Source organism: Taudactylus pleione, unplaced genomic scaffold (assembly GCF_031769625.1).
Source record: "Taudactylus pleione unplaced genomic scaffold, aTauple2 ptg000609l, whole genome shotgun sequence".
Classification (NCBI taxonomy): domain Eukaryota; kingdom Metazoa; phylum Chordata; class Amphibia; order Anura; family Myobatrachidae; genus Taudactylus; species Taudactylus pleione.
In genome coordinates, this window is record NW_028285011.1 from 9,165,369 (window position 1) to 9,186,433 (window position 21,065).

Sequence of the window (21,065 nt, forward strand, 5' to 3'; positions counted from 1 at the left end):
AAGCAGTAAAGGAAAGAAAAAAAGGAAAGAGGGGATGAGAAAAGGCGCTGAGACCCAATAAAGGTATCATGAGGGGGCTTCAGGTAGAGATGGTGTGGAAAGTAAGCCAAGGGTTCCATACCTGCTGGTATGTGGATACAGTATTATTTAAAAGGGAGGTAACATATCCCATAGAGGAAATGTCCATAAACCTGTTGTTAGACTTTCTGGTGAGAGATTGTGGAGATTTCCAGTGCTTGGCTATTAGGAGTTTAGAAGCATTACACATATGTATAACCAGTTTGTTCTCGGACATCGACGCCGAACACAGGGGCTCATAAGTACTAGTGGATCCATGGGTACGGTACAGGAGGTGACAACTGTCAAAAGATTCCCCGCCATAGACCAAAAGTGCTGGATCACAGGGCATTCCCACCAAATATGAAAAAAGTGCCCAAGAAACCGCTACTACTCCAACAGAGATCAGAAGACTGCGGATGCAGATGATGTAATCTCTCAGGAGTCAAGTACCATTGGATGTATACCTTAAAAGAGGTTTCCCTTATACGGACACTGATGGAAGCTTGAGCAATCCGCTGTTGAATGCAAGACCATCCCTCATTTTCCAGTTGTGTCCCGAGGTCACGCTCCCATGCTATTTCAAAAGTTTCCTTAGGGGGTTGTCAAGGGGATATAATAGAGTGGTATAGCACAGAGATAGTCCCCTTACGTCTCATGGAATACAACCACCAACATTCGAATGAGGAGGGTATCGACACCAGAAGAGGATTACACCCCCCCTCTTTTCAGCACTGTTCTCTCTTTTGGAAAGAAAAACAATTATATCCACAGTGAGTCTGCCTTAAGGGAATACAAAAGTATATGTCTATTTAGTCCTGTATCCTTGTTTATAGGGGCGCTGGTTCCAATTTGTTGATATTTCATTGTTCGAATGAGGAGAGCTGGCGAAGAATCCTTGAATGGCATTGGGTTTGTACAAAATGAGTGATCTGTAAATAGGGGTAGTGAAGAGTGGATGGGAGGTTATAACGTTGCTGAAAGTCTGCAAATGTAGATGGAGCAAACTGACCAGCAACATGAAGAATACATGAAATTCCGGCTGAAAGCCTTAATATTTTATATTTATCATGCTCCAACCAACTTTGGTACTTATCTATAATTCTTGCCACTTACTATAATGCATAGTTGCCTAACCTCCTGAATCCTGCGGGAGACTCCTGGTTCCCTGTAGAGTCTCCCGCTGCCCCGGAAAATTTAAAAAATACCCCTGATCAACAGACCAATGAGAACAAGGCAACTTCCAGCCTATCACAAAACTGCTTTCATTAAACCTCTCTTCTCAGCACTTCCAGCAACAGTGTAGCACAATGACCCGCCCCCCAGGTGCTGCTGCTGCCTCCTGTGTGAGCACTGCTCTGTGTACTCAGCTGCTCTGCCCACCAGGGAACTAGCTGCCCACTACCAGCACACAGCCTGCCCATGGCTTTCAGTACCTGGAAGAGATCAAGCTCTGCAGCATTGCTAGTCTAAGGAGCGGTGAGTGACTTCCTCCTGGTGCTCATCGTGCAGTCATGGGGACGGGTGGTGACCAGTTACAATGTATATTATACAGCAACAGGGTTACTTCCTTGTCATGTTAAAGTAGCACAGGTCCTGCACCATCTCGCAGGCTTGCTGATATGGTGCCCTGCTTGCTCAATGAATCTCCCCTATAGTCTGCTTCACAGCAGGAGGGGATGCCCATTACACGAATGCTTGTACCTGCTGTGGGAGACTGATGTTCAGCATACCCACATCCATTCATGGGACTGTTAGGTCTATGACACTCAGCATTTCTCAAATGCTGGCTGCTCTTAGAACATGACTTGTGACATGATGTATTGGTGTCATATAAAGTATGCTGTAAAATCTATTTCTTCAAATCTTTTGTAGGTTATTAGCATATATGGTATGTTCTCACCTATACATATTTTTTTCAGTTTTTTTATTTTAATTAATCAGTATATTATATTTTTTATATTAGTTCTTTTCCTTTCTCAGAATACTTTTGTACACCAGTGGTGTAGGGCGTGTGTGTGTGTGTATGAGTACGTGTGTGTGTACGAGTACGTGTGTGTGTACGTGTGTGTGTGTGTACGAGTACGTGTGTGTGTGTGTGTACGAGTACGTGTGTGTGTGTGTACGAGTACGTGTGTGTGTGTGATATGCTTAAAACCACACCTGAGTGGCAATAGATACGGTCATTGGGGAAGCTAGACATTTTGGCGGAGGAAGGCACACCCCTCATGCGATGCATACTACTGCTGACTATGATCTCCCTGAAACTCGTTTTGAAAAAGTAGGCAAGTATGCTCTAATGTTGTATAAAATGTGTACTGTATTATGGAGCATGTTTTGCGCTCACAGAGGAGCCGCACCCCCTGCTGTATTCCTGGCGCATCTGCTACTTGCATCGGGATGGAGGCACATTTGCTACATTGGCAGAGTTGGTCGCTAAGTGCAACTCTGCATTTTATGTTTGCGATTAGACGCAAATTGCATTTAACTCTGAATGAGGTGCATAGGGAGAGGATTAAAATGGAAATTTCCAAACAATGAATGGTAAAAAATGAAATGCAGTACTTAATCTTCTCTGTGTAAACCTATCACCTCTGTATCTTATTTAAACAATGATTTTTATTTTCTCATTACAAGTCATTACAAGCATACAATATAGCTTTACATTTAAGCTGTATACACAGACAACGATTTAGTAAATGAATGATTTTTGCAAACGATTTTCGTTCAATTTTTCATGGGAAAAATGACCGAAAATCGTTAACTAAAATTGTTCATTTACTAAATGTAATGAATGATTTTTTTGAACTACAAACGATTTTTGCATATTAACTTAATGAAAATCATTGAGTTGGTCAGTCTGACTGAACTACAAACTACTAACGTGAACGCGCATGAACGATAATTGTTCATCGTTTTTACTCAGAAAGTGAACGATTTTTTCAACGATTAAACAACATCGTTAACGATAATCGTTCAAAAAATCGTTTTGTGTTGATGCACCTTCAGGGGTATATTTACTAAAGTGCGGGTATTTAGAAGTGGAGATGTTGCCCATAGCAACCAATCAGATTCTAGCTAATATCTTCTAGAAGAAGCTAGATAAATATGTAGAATCTAATTGGTTGCTATGTTCAACATCCCCACTTCTAAAAACCCACACTTTAGTAAATTTACCCCTTACAGACAACAGGATTTGTTTACCTTCATTGCATTTAGGTGCAAAATTTGCAGTGAGACACGACAATTAGCTTTAATCTTTCTGGACAGTTAGATGGAAATACATTTCATATTGATTGCTATGGTTTACTGTAAATTTTCATCTAAATGCAATTTTGTAAATTTGAGCTAATGAGTAAAAAAAAAGTCATGATGATGGGCAAAAAGCTGAAACTGCAAAGCATAGCTTTTACGCTATTTAGTGTATGAACTTGCAGTTATGATATGCTGTGCTGATTGCTTGACTAGGCCAATTTAATCCATTTGAAAAAGTATCTGCTTGGGTAAATATGACAGCAGTTAGTGTAAAACACATTGTTAATGCGAACATTACATTACTTTTGTCCAAGGACAAAAAGCTTCACATTGAGGAATGGGACTATGGGTAGGATTCAAAGGGGGAGATTCAATTGTTTGGGCGAAAAACAGAACAATTCAATTGTTGCTGTGATCAGGCGCGAATGACAAGGACGCACAGATTTCTTCTTGCACCCTCCTGAGGTGAAGGGCAGAATTCAACAAGAAAAACCTAGTTTTGGGCATGCTTACCAGGACTTTAATCTGGTTTAGCTGGGCGCGACATGCGCAAAAACGTATGGATGAATATTGTAAAGATAGGGGATCGTGCACGATAAAGCAAATGAATCGCACCCAGAGTTGTACTCTATGCAGAAATTTTCGTAGTTAAGCGATAATCAGCAAACTGCGCATGCGTCAAGGTACTTTAGTGTAGTTGCTCGCAGAGACTTTTACTCGCACTGTGATTGACAGTCAGGGAACATTTGTGGAAGGTCGGAGAGAGGCAGCAAAGAACGCAGGCGTGTCGTGACCTTTTCTGGGTAGTGTCACATCCTGCATCTGCAATCCTATACACAATAAAAACGTCTCCGGCGTCTCAGTACACGCAGCTGTTCTATGTGCCCATAGGGTTACTCAGAAGACTGCCAATCGAAGGATCGGTGTCCGATGCTGCATCTTTGCATGCAGATGCGTGGACTTGCAAAGCTGCTGGTGGGCGTCTCACTACAATGCTCAGCGTCTGCGACATTTGCATATTTTCGCACATCCACTGCGTACACAGATGCAGCAGCAGCAGCATTAGCGTACAGCTCTGAATCAGGCGCTATATGTCAAACTATCCAAATATTGGTGTCTACTAATGACCATTTTAAGACATAAAAGTCCTGCAGAAATCATAAAACATACCTACATAGAATTAGGATGAATACTAAAATGATTGGATAAAGCATTGGACAACAGGCACCATGACACACACAGAACATGTAATCAACATGTAATTACAATAAAAGGAGGGGATTGTAGACAGGACTGTAGTGTACGAGTCAATGTGACTATTCCAATAGAGAGACAGCAGAACAAATACCCTGGCAATGTACAGCAATGACTCCAGCATTATTAGCCAGACAGTTTGATTAAAATTCAGATGGAGTTAGGGCAGTTACACCAGAGTTCGAGTTATCAATATGAAGCTCCACACTAAATTACTTCTCCAACGGAGCAGATATACTTACATCAATGTCCTCTTGGGTAAACGTCTCTGGATCCTCACCCATCATGTTGGCTAAATGTCTCTTTCCAATGTTGAACTCTTCAATCTGTTTTTTAATAAAAGCCTCTGTGTACTTTTCATGTCCCGAGGCTGCAACATTTTTCCTCTGTGCGTTGGTTGTGGTGTGTTTTAATCGAGAAGTCTATGACGAAATAAGAGGGGAAGCAGGGTGAAAAAATGGGGGAAAATGAATTAAATTAATAGAATACATAAAACAAAATGATTTGACAGATCTGAAAAGATAAGTCATATTGACTCAAATATCAGACATTTTTGTTTCTGAAAATGAAAGCAGCAATTGTGAATTTTCCTTGTGCCAGCATTATAGGAATATATGAAGATATTTTTACAATACACAAACAAATTCAAAAACGCTAATCTTACTGTACACAAAATAAATCTCTTATTCCGAAAAGAACTCATGTGATTAGTCAGTGCCTAGTCTCCTGGGCTTCTGTAGTGAACTCGGCATTTTGTACATGGGCAGAGCGTGATGATACAATTCATAGCACCACCCACCTCACCGTTGCCCCAGGGACCTCACCATCCAGGATTTCCCAGAGGAATGTGGCACAAAGTTGCTAACTAAAAATGTGTACAACCCATGAAACATATCCAGTCTCGTTGTTCTATACTTTATAGAAATCCCCAATACATGTACTTTATTAGAGGTATAATGTGGAGCGAACATGTAAACTTTTTTAAATCAGATAAGCATGTAGGTTAGTAACATCTAAACTCATGGCACCCATTGTGCATTGCAGCAAGGCATGGGCCAAATCCCCGCAGGCCAGCAGTTTTGGCATGTAGTAATGCCTAAAAGATTGCTTTCCAGAGGTCTTGTACTTTCGAGTCCCTTCCTTGTGGGTTAGGAAGGGACTCACAATGCAGGAAGCAGAATGTCAGCATGTCCTCATTTTCTCAGAACATCTGTAAAATAATATTAAGACAAAATAAATTCTGCCAGCCCTAAGTAATATGAAACAGATCAATGTTAATTGCCTATTGCAGGTACCAGGCTTATCCTGTGCACAGATATTTCATAATGCCATTGGGGAACCTTCCCCAAATCCCTGAGAATACTGCTTTACAGACCACTGAATAATAAATACAGACAAATACACACTGGCTGTTATATTCCATAGGGTAGAGCACATTATTGTGTCTAATGGTGCCCAGTCACTAAGCGACAATGAAAAGACTGAACGATAACGATATCGTTAATTGTACTGTGCAGTGCCTACACTGAACGATATAGAGTGTAGGCACCCTCCATCATCCCCGTTATCGGCAGATTGACCGGCATGTTCGGCGATGTTTGATGTCAGAAACAACCAGCAGGAGCGCGCATCGCTGGTCGTTTCAGACACTTGCATGCCCAATTTGTGCCCAGTTAACGAGCGACTGAATGATAACGATGTCCTTATTCAAATCGCTGTTTAAATCGGGTAGTGGATGTGCGCCTTAAGAAGCAGCAGTGTAATATTGGGATACATACACGTGCACATGAAAAAGGTGCGGCCTAGCATAGCTGCTACAAAGGTAACTAGGGTGAACCCAGTTTTTTTAGGACTATAAAGTGAACAGCACATTGAATTTCCTTTTTCTTCATCCAATGCGGATATTGCGAATGAAAAAAAAAATAAAACTTTAAGTCACAAGTGTTTTATGCATTTTGTGGGTCTGGGATTTCCTTATTCAAAAACCTGTCCATGATACACTTATAAAAATCAAGCAGAAATCAAAATAAATCAAATAAATAATAGTTGTTTTTCAGTAATAATGTAATTATTCACACAGACATGATCAGATAGTTTCCTTCTACATTAGAGTCACTGTTCGGAGCACTGCAAAACAAACGAATGAGAAGGAACACCGGGCCTGATTCAGACCCGCTTGAAAGAGCTTGAGCGCTCGCGAGCGGTTCGATGGTGTGCTCTGCACACTCGCAGCGGCCGCACTGCGGGTGCGCAAGCCCCGGAGCGAGAGAGAAATTCTCTTGCTCCATGGCTCACTACAAAAGGGACGGCTAACGATGTTGATCGACAGCTTACCCCGTTTTGTAGGCGTGGCAGGGGGGTGGCTTCACAAACGGAGGCGTTCCCAAGTGAACACCTGCCGTTTGTGGGCGGCCCCACTGACATCTCCAGTGATGTCAGTGGGAGAGCTTCAGGCTCTATTAAAGCCAGAAGCTCTCTGGGGCTTGTGGCCACGAGACACTACCACAAGGGTCTCGTTGCAAGCCCCGATGGTCTTGACCATTGCGACCATCATCCTAGCCGCTCGCAATAGCTGTGGGTGGTCACCCACAGCTATGCGAGCGGCCAGGAGGCAGCACAAAAAAACCCAAAATAAAACGCCCTGATTCAGAGCGTCCGGCTCTGAATCAGGGCCACTGTCAATAGCAGGGCTTGTTAATAACCTGGGTACATTTTAGGTGTAATGTAATAGACGATATATCATGTAACTGACCCAATATAATATGGTGGTAAGAAGTCACTGGACAAAGCACTGCCCCAATGATCTAGAATTGGGTAAATGAAGTGGGAGAAGACGTCGTTTAGTCTTTTCCCTCCCTGGCACAAATAGATCTCCCCTCTCTGCCAGCGCCGGCCTCTCCAAGCTGCCAAATACATGACTGGGTCTATGTGAAGCTTTGTTGTTTTTATTTACTATTCTCTTTTCTATAGTGGTTCTTTTTCCCTAGATTTACTTTCCAGCAAGCACAGAATATACTTTTATTTATTAAAAACAAACTAACTCATCCTCTGTTGTAAATTATTTTATTCGAACAGATGTGTGAGGCTTATTTATTTGACCTTTCTTTCATAAAGAACACCCACTGGTAAAGGTCTTTGTTATACCAAAAATACCTGTTACTATGGACACCAAATTGGTTATACTAAGCGAAGTGGCCCGGAGTATTACAAAGCTCTGATCCACATACACCCTTTTCTCATTACGCAGCTATAGCCTGGGAGCACAGCATTAAGGCTGCTACTGCGCTAGGCTTGCAGAACATCGGGGTCTCTCTTACTGGAAGCATGTGCTTTATATTTATTGTCCTGGACAACCCAGAGATATTTAGTTCCACATGGCAGAAGACTGCTCTGTGCGCAAATATACAGTTTTCATGGTATGGTCCAAATGTACAGGTTTATTTTTTCTATTTTTCTACCAAGGACAGAAGAGTAGCAAAATATTTGCTAAAACACGTGACTTTCAGACAGATAGAACACATTTCTACGGAAGCGGTCTATTACACCAAGCGTTTATGCTTATTAATGCTGCACTCAAGGCTGAAACTGCTGCGACAAAATACCAGATAGTGTGTGCGTCTACACACACACACATTTTTATTAATAAATCATCATTAGTTGTAAACGCTAAGTTTCATATTACATCTGTGTAATTGCAACCGGAGGAACACCTCTAGGTGAAGAACGTTGTGTCTGTCTATTTGTTTCAAGTTGGCGCAAAACTACTGAATTGATTTTCAGGAAAACTGCATCACTTTGTAGTGGAAACTCCTAAAATAATCTGCACTTCGTTTCATCTCGAATTGTCAAGTTACACCTGAGCAATAACAAAAACAAAATGTAATGACATCATCTATGCAAGAAATAGGGGTGGCACCATGCATGCAGCTGGTAAGGAGTGGGAGGGGGGAGGTGCTTTGGACGTACTATCCCTTGAATAGGATAGGCTACATAGCAGTCTGTATCACAGGGCACACAGTGACATAGGTGTGAGTGGTGGGTGAATAGGAGAGGCTACATAGCAGTCTGTGCACAGGGCACACAGTGACATTGGTGTGAGTGGTGGGGGAATAGGATGGGCTACATAGCAGTCTGTGCACAGGGCACGCAGAGACATTGGTGTGAGTGGTAGGTGAATAGGATAGGCTACATAGCAGTCTGTGCACAGGGCACGCAGTGACATTGGTGTGAGTGGTGGGTGAATAGGATAGGCTACATAGCAGTCTGTGCACAGGGCACACAGTGACATTGGTGTGAGTGGTGGGTTAATAGGATAGGCTACATAGCAGTCTGTGCACAGGGCACACAGTGACATAGGTGTGAGTGGTGGGTGAATAGGATAGGCTACATAGCAGTCTGTGCACAGGGCACACAGTGACATAGGTGTGAGAGGTGGGTGAATAGGATAGACTATATAGCAGTCTATGCACAGGGCACACAGTGACACTGGTGTGAGTGGTGGGTGAATAGGATAGGCTACATAGCAGTCTGTGCACAGGGCACACAGTGACACTGGTGTGAGTGGTGGGTGAATAGGATAGGCTACATAGCAGTCTGTGCACAGGGCACACAGTGACATTGGTGTGAGTGGTGGGTGAATAGGATAGGCTATATAGCAGTCTGTGCACAGGGCACACAGTGACATTGGTGTGAGTGGTGGGTGAATAGGATAGGCTATATAGCAGTCTGTGCACAGGGCACACAGTGACATTGGTGTGGGTGAATAGGATAGGCTATATAGCAGTCTATGCTCAGGGCACACAGTGACATTGGTGTGAGAGGTGGGTGAATAGGATAGGCTATTTAGCAGTCTGTGCACAGGGCACACAGTGACATTGGTGTGAGTGGTGGGTGAATAGGATAGGCTATAAAGCAGTCTGTGTACAGGGCACACAGTGACATTGGTGTGGGTGAATAGGATAGGCTATATAGCAGTCTGTGCACAGGGCACACAGTGACAATGGTGTGAGTGGTGGGTGAATAGGATAGGCTATATAGCAGTCTGTGCACAGGGCACACAGTGACAATGGTGTGAATGGTGGGTGAATAGGATAGACTATATAGCAGTCTATGCACAGGGCACACAGTGACACTGGTGTGAGTGGTGGGTGAATAGGATAGGCTACATAGCAGTCTGTGCACAGGGCACACAGTGACACTGGTGTGAGTGGTGGGTGAATAGGATAGGCTACATAGCAGTCTGTGCACAGGGCACACAGTGACATTGGTGTGAGTGGTGGGTGAATAGGATAGGCAATATAGCAGTCTGTGCACAGGGCACACAGTGACATTGGTGTGAGTGGTGGGTGAATAGGATAGGCTATATAGCAGTCTGTGCACAGGGCACACAGTGACATTGGTGTGGGTGAATAGGATAGGCTATATAGCAGTCTGTGCACAGGGCACACAGTGACAATGGTGTGAGTGGTGGGTGAATAGGATAGGCTATATAGCAGTCTGTGCACAGGGCACACAGTGACAATGGTGTTAATGGTGGGTGAATAGGATAGACTATATAGCAGTCTATGCACAGGGCACCACATTGGTGTGAGTGGTGGGTGAATAGGATAGGCTACATAGCAGTCTGTGCACAGAGCACACAGTGACATTGGTGTGAGTGGTGGGTGAATAGGATAGGCTACATAGCAGTGTGTTCACAGGGCATAAAGTGACATTGGTGTGAGTGGTGGGTGAATAGGATAGGCTATATAGCAGTCTGTTCACAGGGCATAAAGTGACATTGGTGTGGGTGAATAGGATAGGCTATATAGCAGTCTGTGCACAGGGCACACAGTGACAATGGTGTGAGTGGTGGGTGAATAGGATAGGCTACATAGCAGTCTGCACAGGGCACACAGTGCTATTGGTGAGTGAATATTATAGGCTATATAGCAGTCTATGCACAGGGCACACAGTGACATTGGTGTGAGTGGTGGGTGAATAGGATGGGCTACATAGCAGTCTGTGCACAGGGCACTCAGTGACATTAGTGTGAGTGGTGGGTGAATAGGACAGGCTACATAGCAGTTTGTGCATAGGGCACACAGTGACATTAGTGTGAGTGGTGGGTGAATAGGATAGGCTATATAGCAGTCTGTGCACAGGGCACACAGTGACAATGGTGTGAGTGGTGGGTGAATAGGATAGGCTACATAGCAGTCTGCACAGGGCTCACAGTGCTATTGGTGAGTGAATATTATAGGCTATATAGCAGTCTATGCACAGGGCACTCAGTGACATTAGTGTGAGTGGTGGGTGAATAGGACAGGCTACATAGCAGTTTGTGCATAGGGCACACAGTGACATTAGTGTGAGTGGTGGGTGAATATGATAGGCTATATAGCAGTCTGTGCACAGGGCACACAGTGACAATGGTGTGAGTGGTGGGTGAATAGGATAGGCTACATAGCAGTCTGCACAGGGCACACAGTGCTATTGGTGAGTGAATATTATAGGCTATATAGCAGTTTGTGCACAGGGCACACAGTGACATTAGTGTGAGTGGTGGGTGAATAGGACAGGCTATATAGCAGTTTGTGCACAGGGCACACAGTGACATTGGTGTGAGCGGTGGTTGAATAGGACAGGCTATATAGCAGTTTGTGCACAGGGCACACAGTGACATTGGTGTGAGTGGTGGGTGAATAGGATAGGCTACATAGCAGTCTGTGCACAGGGCACACAGTGACAATGGTGTGAATGGTGGGTGAATAGGATAGACTATATAGCAGTCTATGCACAGGGCACACAGTGACACTGGTGTGAGTGGTGGGTGAATAGGATAGGCTATATAGCAGTCTGTGCACAGGGCACAGTGACATTGGTGTTAGTGGTGGGTGAATAGGATAGGCTATATAGCAGTCTGTGCACAGGGCACACAGTGACATTGGTGTGAGTGGTGGGTGAATAGGATAGGCAATATAGCAGTCTGTGCACAGGGCACACAGTGACATTGGTGTGGGTGAATAGGATAGGCTATATAGCAGTCTGTGCACAGGGCACACAGTGACATTGGTGTGAGCGGTGGTTGAATAGGACAGGCTATATAGCAGTTTGTGCACAGGGCACACAGTGACATTGGTGTGAGTGGTGGGTGAATAGGATAGGCTATATAGCAGTCTGTGCACAGGGCACACAGTGACATTGGTGTGAGTGGTGGGTGAATAGGATAGGCGACATAGCAGTCTGTGCACAGGGCACACAGTGACAATGGTGTGAGTGGTGGGTGAATAGGATAGGCTACATAGCAGTGTGTTCACAGGGCATAAAGTGACATTGGTGTGGGTGAATAGGATAGGCTATATAGCAGTCTGTGCACAGGGCACACAGTGACAATGGTGTGAGTGGTGGGTGAATAGGATAGGCGACAGTCTGTGCACAGGGCACACAGTGACATTGGTGTGAGTGGTGGGTGAATAGGATAGGCTATATAGCAGTCTGTGCACAGGGCACACAGTGACAATGGTGTGAGTGGTGGGTGAATAGGATAGGCGACAGTCTGTGCACAGGGCACACAGTGACATTGGTGTGAGTGGTGGGTGAATAGGATAGGCTATATAGCAGTCTGTGCACAGGGCACACAGTGACAATGGTGTGAGTGGTGGGTGAATAGGATAGGCTACATAGCAGTCTGCACAGGGCACACAGTGCTATTGGTGAGTGAATATTATAGGCTATATAGCAGTCTATGCACAGGGCACACAGTGACATTGGTGTGAGTGGTGGGTGAATAGGATGGGCTACATAGCAGTTTGTGCACAGGGCACACAGTGACATTAGTGTGAGTGGTGGGTGAATAGGACAGGCTATATAGCAGTTTGTGCACAGGGCACACAGTGACATTAGTGTGAGTGGTGGGTGAATAGGACAGGCTATATAGCAGTTTGTGCACAGGGCACACAGTGACATTGGTGTGAGTGGTGGGTGAATAGGATAGGCTACATAGCAGTTTGTGCACAGGGCACACAGTGACATTGGTGTGAGTGGTGGGTGAATAGGATAGGCTACATAGCAGTCTGTGCACAGGGCACACAGTGACAATGGTGTGAATGGTGGGTGAATAGGATAGACTATATAGCAGTCTATGCACAGGGCACACAGTGACAATGGTGTGAGTGGTGGGTGAATAGTATAGGCTATATAGCAGTCTGTGCACAGGGCACACAGTGACATTGGTGTGAGTGGTGGGTGAATAGGATAGGCTATATAGCAGTCTGTGCACAGGGCACAGTGACATTGGTGTGAGTGGTGGGTGAATAGGATAGGCTATATAGCAGTCTGTGCACAGGGCACACAGTGACATTGGTGTGAGTGGTGGGTGAATAGGATAGGCAATATAGCAGTCTGTGCACAGGGCACACAGTGACATTGGTGTGGGTGAATAGGATAGGCTATATAGCAGTCTGTGCACAGGGCACACAGTGAAAATGGTGTGAGTGGTGGGTGAATAGGATAGGCTATATAGCAGTCTGTGCACAGGGCACACAGTGACAATGGTGTTAATGGTGGGTGAATAGGATAGACTATATAGCAGTCTATGCACAGGGCACACAGTGACATTGGTGTGAGTGGTGGGTGAATAGGATAGGCTATATAGCAGTCTGTGCACAGGACACACAGTGACATTGGTGTGAGTGGTGGGTGAATAGGATAGGCTATATAGCAGTCTGTGCACAGGGCACACAGTGACATTGGTGTGAGTGGTGGGTGAATAGGATAGGCAATATAGCAGTCTGTGCACAGGGCACACAGTGACATTGGTGTGGGTGAATAGGATAGGCTATATAGCAGTCTGTGCACAGGGCACACAGTGACAATGGTGTGAGTGGTGGGTGAATAGGATAGGCTATATAGCAGTCTGTGCACAGGGCACACAGTGACAATGGTGTTAATGGTGGGTGAATAGGATAGACTATATAGCAGTCTGTGCACAGGGCACACAGTGACATTGGTGTGAGTGGTGTGGGTGAATAGGATAGGCGACATAGCAGTCTGTGCACAGGGCACACAGTGACAATGGTGTGAGTGGTGGGTGAATAGGATAGGCTACATAGCAGTGTGTTCACAGGGCATAAAGTGACATTGGTGTGGGTGAATAGGATAGGCTATATAGCAGTCTGTGCACAGGGCACACAGTGACAATGGTGTGAGTGGTGGGTGAATAGGATAGGCGACAGTCTGTGCACAGGGCACACAGTGACATTGGTGTGAGTGGTGGGTGAATAGGATAGGCTATATAGCAGTCTGTGCACAGGGCACACAGTGACAATGGTGTGAGTGGTGGGTGAATAGGATAGGCTACATAGCAGTCTGCACAGGGCACACAGTGCTATTGGTGAGTGAATATTATAGGCTATATAGCAGTCTATGCACAGGGCACACAGTGACATTGGTGTGAGTGGTGGGTGAATAGGATGGGCTACATAGCAGTTTGTGCACAGGGCACACAGTGACATTAGTGTGAGTGGTGGGTGAATAGGACAGGCTATATAGCAGTTTGTGCACAGGGCACACAGTGACATTGGTGTGAGCGGTGGTTGAATAGGACAAGCTATATAGCAGTTTGTGCACAGGGCACACAGTGACATTGGTGTGAGTGGTGGGTGAATAGGATAGGCTACATAGCAGTTTGTGCACAGGGCACACAGTGACATTAGTGTGAGTGGTGGGTGAATAGGACAGGCTATATAGCAGTTTGTGCACAGGGCACACAGTGACATTAGTGTGAGTGGTGGGTGAATAGGACAGGCTATATAGCAGTTTGTGCACAGGGCACACAGTGACATTGGTGTGAGCGGTGGTTGAATAGGACAAGCTATATAGCAGTTTGTGCACAGGGCACACAGTGACACTGGTGTGAGTGGTGGGTGAATAGGATAGGCTATATAGCAGTCTGTGCACAGGGCACACAGTGACATTGGTGTGAGTGGTGGGTGAATAGGATAGGCAATATAGCAGTCTGTGCACAGGGCACACAGTGACATTGGTGTGGGTGAATAGGATAGGCTATATAGCAGTCTGTGCACAGGGCACACAGTGACATTGGTGTGAGTGGTGGGTGAATAGGATAGGCAATATAGCAGTCTGTGCACAGGGCACACAGTGACATTGGTGTGGGTGAATAGGATAGGCTATATAGCAGTCTGTGCACAGGGCACACAGTGACAATGGTGTGAGTGGTGGGTGAATAGGATAGGCTATATAGCAGTCTGTGCACAGGGCACACAGTGACAATGGTGTTAATGGTGGGTGAATAGGATAGACTATATAGCAGTCTATGCACAGGGCACACAGTGACATTGGTGTGAGTGGTGGGTGAATAGGATAGGCTATATAGCAGTTTGTGCACAGGGCACACAGTGACATTGGTGTGAGTGGTGGGTGAATAGGATAGGCTATATAGCAGTCTGTGCACAGGGCACACAGTGACATTGGTGTGAGTGGTGGGTGAATAGGATAGGCGACATAGCAGTCTGTGCACAGGGCACACAGTGACAATGGTGTGAGTGGTGGGTGAATAGGATAGGCTACATAGCAGTGTGTTCACAGGGCATAAAGTGACATTGGTGTGGGTGAATAGGATAGGCTATATAGCAGTCTGTGCACAGGGCACACAGTGACAATGGTGTGAGTGGTGGGTGAATAGGATAGGCTATATAGCAGTTTGTGCACAGGGCACACAGTGACATTGGTGTGAGTGGTGGGTGAATAGGATAGGCTATATAGCAGTCTGTGCACAGGGCACACAGTGACATTGGTGTGAGTGGTGGGTGAATAGGATAGGCGACATAGCAGTCTGTGCACAGGGCACACAGTGACAATGGTGTGAGTGGTGGGTGAATAGGATAGGCTACATAGCAGTGTGTTCACAGGGCATAAAGTGACATTGGTGTGGGTGAATAGGATAGGCTATATAGCAGTCTGTGCACAGGGCACACAGTGACAATGGTGTGAGTGGTGGGTGAATAGGATAGGCGACAGTCTGTGCACAGGGCACACAGTGACACTGGTGTGAGTGGTGGGTGAATAGGATAGGCTATATAGCAGTCTGTGCACAGGGCACACAGTGACATTGGTGTGAGTGGTGGGTGAATAGGATAGGCAATATAGCAGTCTGTGCACAGGGCACACAGTGACATTGGTGTGGGTGAATAGGATAGGCTATATAGCAGTCTGTGCACAGGGCACACAGTGACAATGGTGTGAGTGGTGGGTGAATAGGATAGGCTATATAGCAGTCTGTGCACAGGGCACACAGTGACAATGGTGTTAATGGTGGGTGAATAGGATAGACTATATAGCAGTCTATGCACAGGGCACACAGTGACATTGGTGTGAGTGGTGGGTGAATAGGATAGGCTATATAGCAGTTTGTGCACAGGGCACACAGTGACATTGGTGTGAGTGGTGGGTGAATAGGATAGGCTATATAGCAGTCTGTGCACAGGGCACACAGTGACATTGGTGTGAGTGGTGGGTGAATAGGATAGGCGACATAGCAGTCTGTGCACAGGGCACACAGTGACAATGGTGTGAGTGGTGGGTGAATAGGATAGGCTACATAGCAGTGTGTTCACAGGGCATAAAGTGACATTGGTGTGGGTGAATAGGATAGGCTATATAGCAGTCTGTGCACAGGGCACACAGTGACAATGGTGTGAGTGGTGGGTGAATAGGATAGGCGACAGTCTGTGCACAGGGCACACAGTGACATTGGTGAGTGAATATTATAGGCTATATAGCAGTCTATGCACAGGGCACACAGTGACATTGGTGTGAGTGGTGGGTGAATAGGATGGGCTACATAGCAGTTTGTGCACAGGGCACACAGTGACATTAGTGTGAGTGGTGGGTGAATAGGACAGGCTATATAGCAGTTTGTGCACAGGGCACACAGTGACATTGGTGTGAGTGGTGGTTGAATAGGATAGGCTATATAGCAGTTTGTGCACAGGGCACACAGTGACATTGGTGTGAGTGGTGGGTGAATAGGATAGGCTACATAGTCTGTGCACAGGGCACACAGTGACATTGGTGTGAGTGGTGGGTGAATAGGATAGGCTACATAGCAGTCTGTGCACAGGGCACAAAGTGACATTGGTGTGGGTGAATAGGATAGGCTATATAGCAGTCTGTGCACAGGGCACACAGTGACATGGGTGCGAGTGGTGGGTGAATAGGATAGGCTATATAGCAGTCTGTTCACAGGGCACAAAGTGACATTGGTGTGAGTAGTGGGTGATGGCACTGCTGCCACCATTCTGTGTAGCGCTGTTGGTCACGTGGACCACTCCCACAACAAGCAATACAACTAAACACCTCAAATAAAAAAAAAAGTGTTGGCAGAAGCGATTTCATCGTTGGGGAAGCTGCAGGCAACAGCAGTTAACCAAATAAACGAAGTCAGAGTAATAAAGTCTTATTCTTACTGGAACACTTTGGATATGCTTTCAAGAATAAAAATCATAAATTAAACATGTACAATCACATATAGCTTTTATTCCTATACTCTATGCATTGTCAATGCAGCAGCTGAAATATATATCATAACCATAGGTAGTGGTCTAGCTTTAATACAATTTTAATATATGTTATACTATTCCTGGAGTAAAAACCCATTTTCTCACTTACAGGATGATTATCACACAATAACCCCTCCAAAATCAAATATCATTAGACAATGAGTAACTTTAATGCTCTCCTAAATTCTCTACTTATCAAACACCCAGTTAATGACTAAAATACAGTTAACAGTGTATTTCCACTTGGCGTGACAGGTACAAAAGGTCGACATGGATGTAGATCACCAGGTGCAAAATGCTGACAGGAGTATAGATGCCACAAGGTTTTATTTGTTTTCAAACCCTAATCCTAAAGGTCCCTATACACGGTGCGGTATGCACTTTGCAATGCGACGGCTGACATATCGGGTGGTCACCACACACGGAGCAATCGGGTGGCCGACCGCCCGATATACCGGCACCCCTCTCCCCCACCCGCATAGCGCTGCATGTGATCGTACATCGCTCCCCCAGATCAACTGAACATGCAGAAAGATCTGGAGGAGTGATGTACGATCCCATGGGAGCACGCACTGGCAGATATCATACCCACACATGGAATGATACAGCAGCAATATTGTTACAATACGTTGGATCGGCTGCTATATAGCTCCGTGTATGGGGGCATGAACCTAACCATCCCTCCTAGTGCCTAACTCTAACCATCGAGGTAAGTGCCTAACTCCAACTGTCCCTCCTAGTGTCTAACCCTAAAAAACAATGAAAAAACATTGTGTCGATCATTCACATGTTGACCATTTGGTGTAGACCTCTTTACTGTCAACATTTTACCAGGAACCGCACTTAGCCAGTCTATTAGTCATCTTCTAGGTAAGTTGTGCTTGATATATAAGCAATATAAACTATTCTGACCTTGATATTGTAAGACATTGAGAAGACCCTTCACGTGGAGGACTGTAGATAAATAATAACCATCTCACCTAGGAAACGTCTATTATACATGCATTGATACATAACACTCATCAGATTCTACAAGAAGCACATAGCACAAAAAGCACAGTACACAGGACAGAGCACATATTTAGTCATGTCACCAGTTCTAGAAGAATTTCTCTTGCTGTAAAATAATATGAAATATGGTAAGAACTTACCCTTGTTATCTCTATTTCTAGGAAGTCCATAGGGTTCCACAGGATGCCTTGGGGTATAGGTGATGCCGTTAGGCATCGGGCACCATAGAGTTAAGTTTCAGCCTCCCAGGATGCACTAGGGTCCCGGTGACCAGCGTAAAGCCCATCTGCAGCACAGGTGCGACAGTATTTTCTACTTCAGGGTCCATAGGGTATCCACAGGATACCTTGGGGATGTCCCAAAGCAGTATCCTTTAAGGGTGGGGACGCTCCTGTGCTGAAAGGAGAATCCGCCGCCCGAAGGAAGCATCCTGAGAGGCAAAGGTGTCAAACGCATAATACCTCACAAAGGTATGGACAGAGGACCATGTAGCAGCCTTGCAGATCTGGACTGCAGAGGCACCACGTCGAGCTGCCCACGAAGGACCCACAGACCTAGTGGAATGAGCCTTCACAGAAGGAGGAACCGGCAGGCCTTCATGAAGATAAGCATCAGAAATAGCCATACGGATCCAGGCGGCCAAAGTTTGCTTTGAAGCAGGCCAACCCTTTTTATGGAAGCCATAGAGGACAAACAAGGCGTCCGACTTCCTAAACGAAGAAGTGCGGTCAACATAAGTCCTTAAGGCCCGCACAACATCCAAAGTGGCCTCACCCACTGAAAGGCCAGGTGAGTTAAAAGCTGGAACAACTATTTCCTCGTTAACATGAAACTGGGAAACAACTTTGGGAAGAAATTCAGGACGAGTGCATAGCACTGCCCTGTTCCCATGAAAAATCAAGAAAGGGGGTCTACAAGAGAGAGCCCCTAAATCAGAGACACGTCTGGCCGAAGCTATGGCCAGAAGGAAAACGGTCTTAGCTGTTAGCCATTTAAGATCCAGAGCCCAGTGGTTCAAACGGCGGTCCTTGGAGAGCCCTCAGGACCACAGCCAAGTCCCAAGGCGCAACAGGTGGAACAAAAGGCGGCTGAATTCGCAGAAAGCCCTGCATAAAGGTGCGTACATCAGGGATTGTAGCAATCCTACGGTGAAACCAGACAGACAGGGCTGAAACCTGCACCTTCAAAGAAGCAAGGCGAAGCCCATGGTCTAGTCCCGCTTGTAGGAAGGAGAGTACACGAGGCAGACGAAACTCCTGCAGTGCATAACCTCTCGGTCGACACCACTGGAAGAACGTATGCCACAAGCGATGGTATATTCTCGCGGAAGACTGTTCCCGAGCTCTTAGCATGGTTCGCACCACAGAGCTCGAAAACCCCCTGGACCTTAACATGGCCGTCTCAACAGCCACGCCGTCAAAGACAGCCGAGTCAGGTCCGGGTGAAGACAAGGACCCTGTGACAGAAGGTCCGGTCGGAGCGGTAAGCGCAGAGGACTGTCCATGGACAGACCCTGAAGGTCTGAGAACCAGTGCCGTCTGGGCCATGCGAGAGCTATCAACAGGAGCGTCCCTCCTTCCTGTTTGAATTTTCGGATTACCCGTGGAAGAAGGGAAACCGGAGGAAAGAGGTAAGCAAACCGGAACGTCCACCGGACAGACAGAGCATCCACCAGAGACGCCTCTTCGTCTCTTGTGCGAGACCCGTACACCGGCAACTTGTTGTTGTGCCGGGATGCCATGAGGTCGATCTCTGGAAGACCCCACCTGTCCACCAGCAGTTGAAAAACGTCCGGGTGCAGGGACCATTCCCCTGGATGAACGTCCTGGCGACTGAGAAAGTCCACCTCCCAGTTTAGCACGCCCGGGATGAAGACAGCTGATATGGCCGGAAGATTGCGCTCCGCCCATACCAGAATCCGAGACACCTCTACGGGAGCCGCCCTACATCGGGTTCCTCCTTGCCGGTTTATGTAGGCCACGGTGGTAGCGTTGTCCGACTGGACCTGCACTGGGTGACCTTGGAGAACCTGATGTGCCTGCTGGAGAGCATTGAAAACCACTCGGAGTTCCAAGATGTTTATTGGAAGCTCTGCTTCTGCCGGAGTCTACCTGCCCTGGAACAAGTGTGGACCCGAGACCGCTCCCCAGCCCCGAAGACTGGCGTCCGTCGTGAACAGGACCCAATTCGCCACCCAGAACGGATGACCCGTTGAGATGGGTCGTCTGCAACCACCAGGCTAGAGATAGGCGAACCTCCGGAGTGAGCACCAACGTCTGGGACTTCAGACTCTGAGGCAGTCCATTCCATTTGGACAGGATCAGGTGCTGCAGAGATCTGGAGTGAAACTGGGCATATTCCACCATGTCGAATACCGACACCATGGAGCCCAGTAACCTCATTGCCGAGTGCAGAGACACCCGGCGGCACTGCAGACAACTGCGCACCCTCGACTGTAAGGCAGAGATCTTTTCCCCGTCACAAAGATCCTTTGCTGTCCCGAGACCAATAAGGCTCCGAGATGCAGAATCCGCTGAGATGGGATCAGGGTGGACTTCTGCCAGTTTATCAACCAGCCGTGCCGTTGCAGTAGCGCAATGGTCAGGTCCAAGTGGCGCAGAAGGAGCTCCGGAGATCCTGCCACTAAGAGAAGGTCGTCCAAGTACGGCAACATGCGGACTCCCTGCAGCCGCAGGGAAGCCGCCATGACCGCCATCACCTTGGTGAAAACACGTGGTGCTGTCACCAGGCCAAAAGGTAACGCCCGGAACTGAAAGTGGTCGCTGCGGATTGCAAACCTGAGGAAAGGACTGTACTTTAGGCCTACCCTGGGCATTATAAGGCCGAAAGGACGACTTACCCGAACCGGAAGGAACTGCAGCAGACGGGAGACAATTTTGTCCAGGTCCGGACCAAAGAGAACTTCTC

General features: G+C 46.4%; 1 protein-coding gene across 1 annotated transcript in view; it reads right to left on the minus strand.

Annotated features, from left to right (window-relative positions):
- The window catches only part of MRPS9 (mitochondrial ribosomal protein S9), an 89,732-nt gene that overhangs the window by 56,565 nt on the left and 12,102 nt on the right, over positions 1 to 21,065 (minus strand). The window contains exon 2 of the mRNA XM_088454165.1: positions 4,809 to 4,988. Coding sequence (XP_088310291.1) covers positions 4,809 to 4,988 — 180 coding nt within the window. The remainder of the gene's footprint in view (positions 1 to 4,808; positions 4,989 to 21,065) is intronic.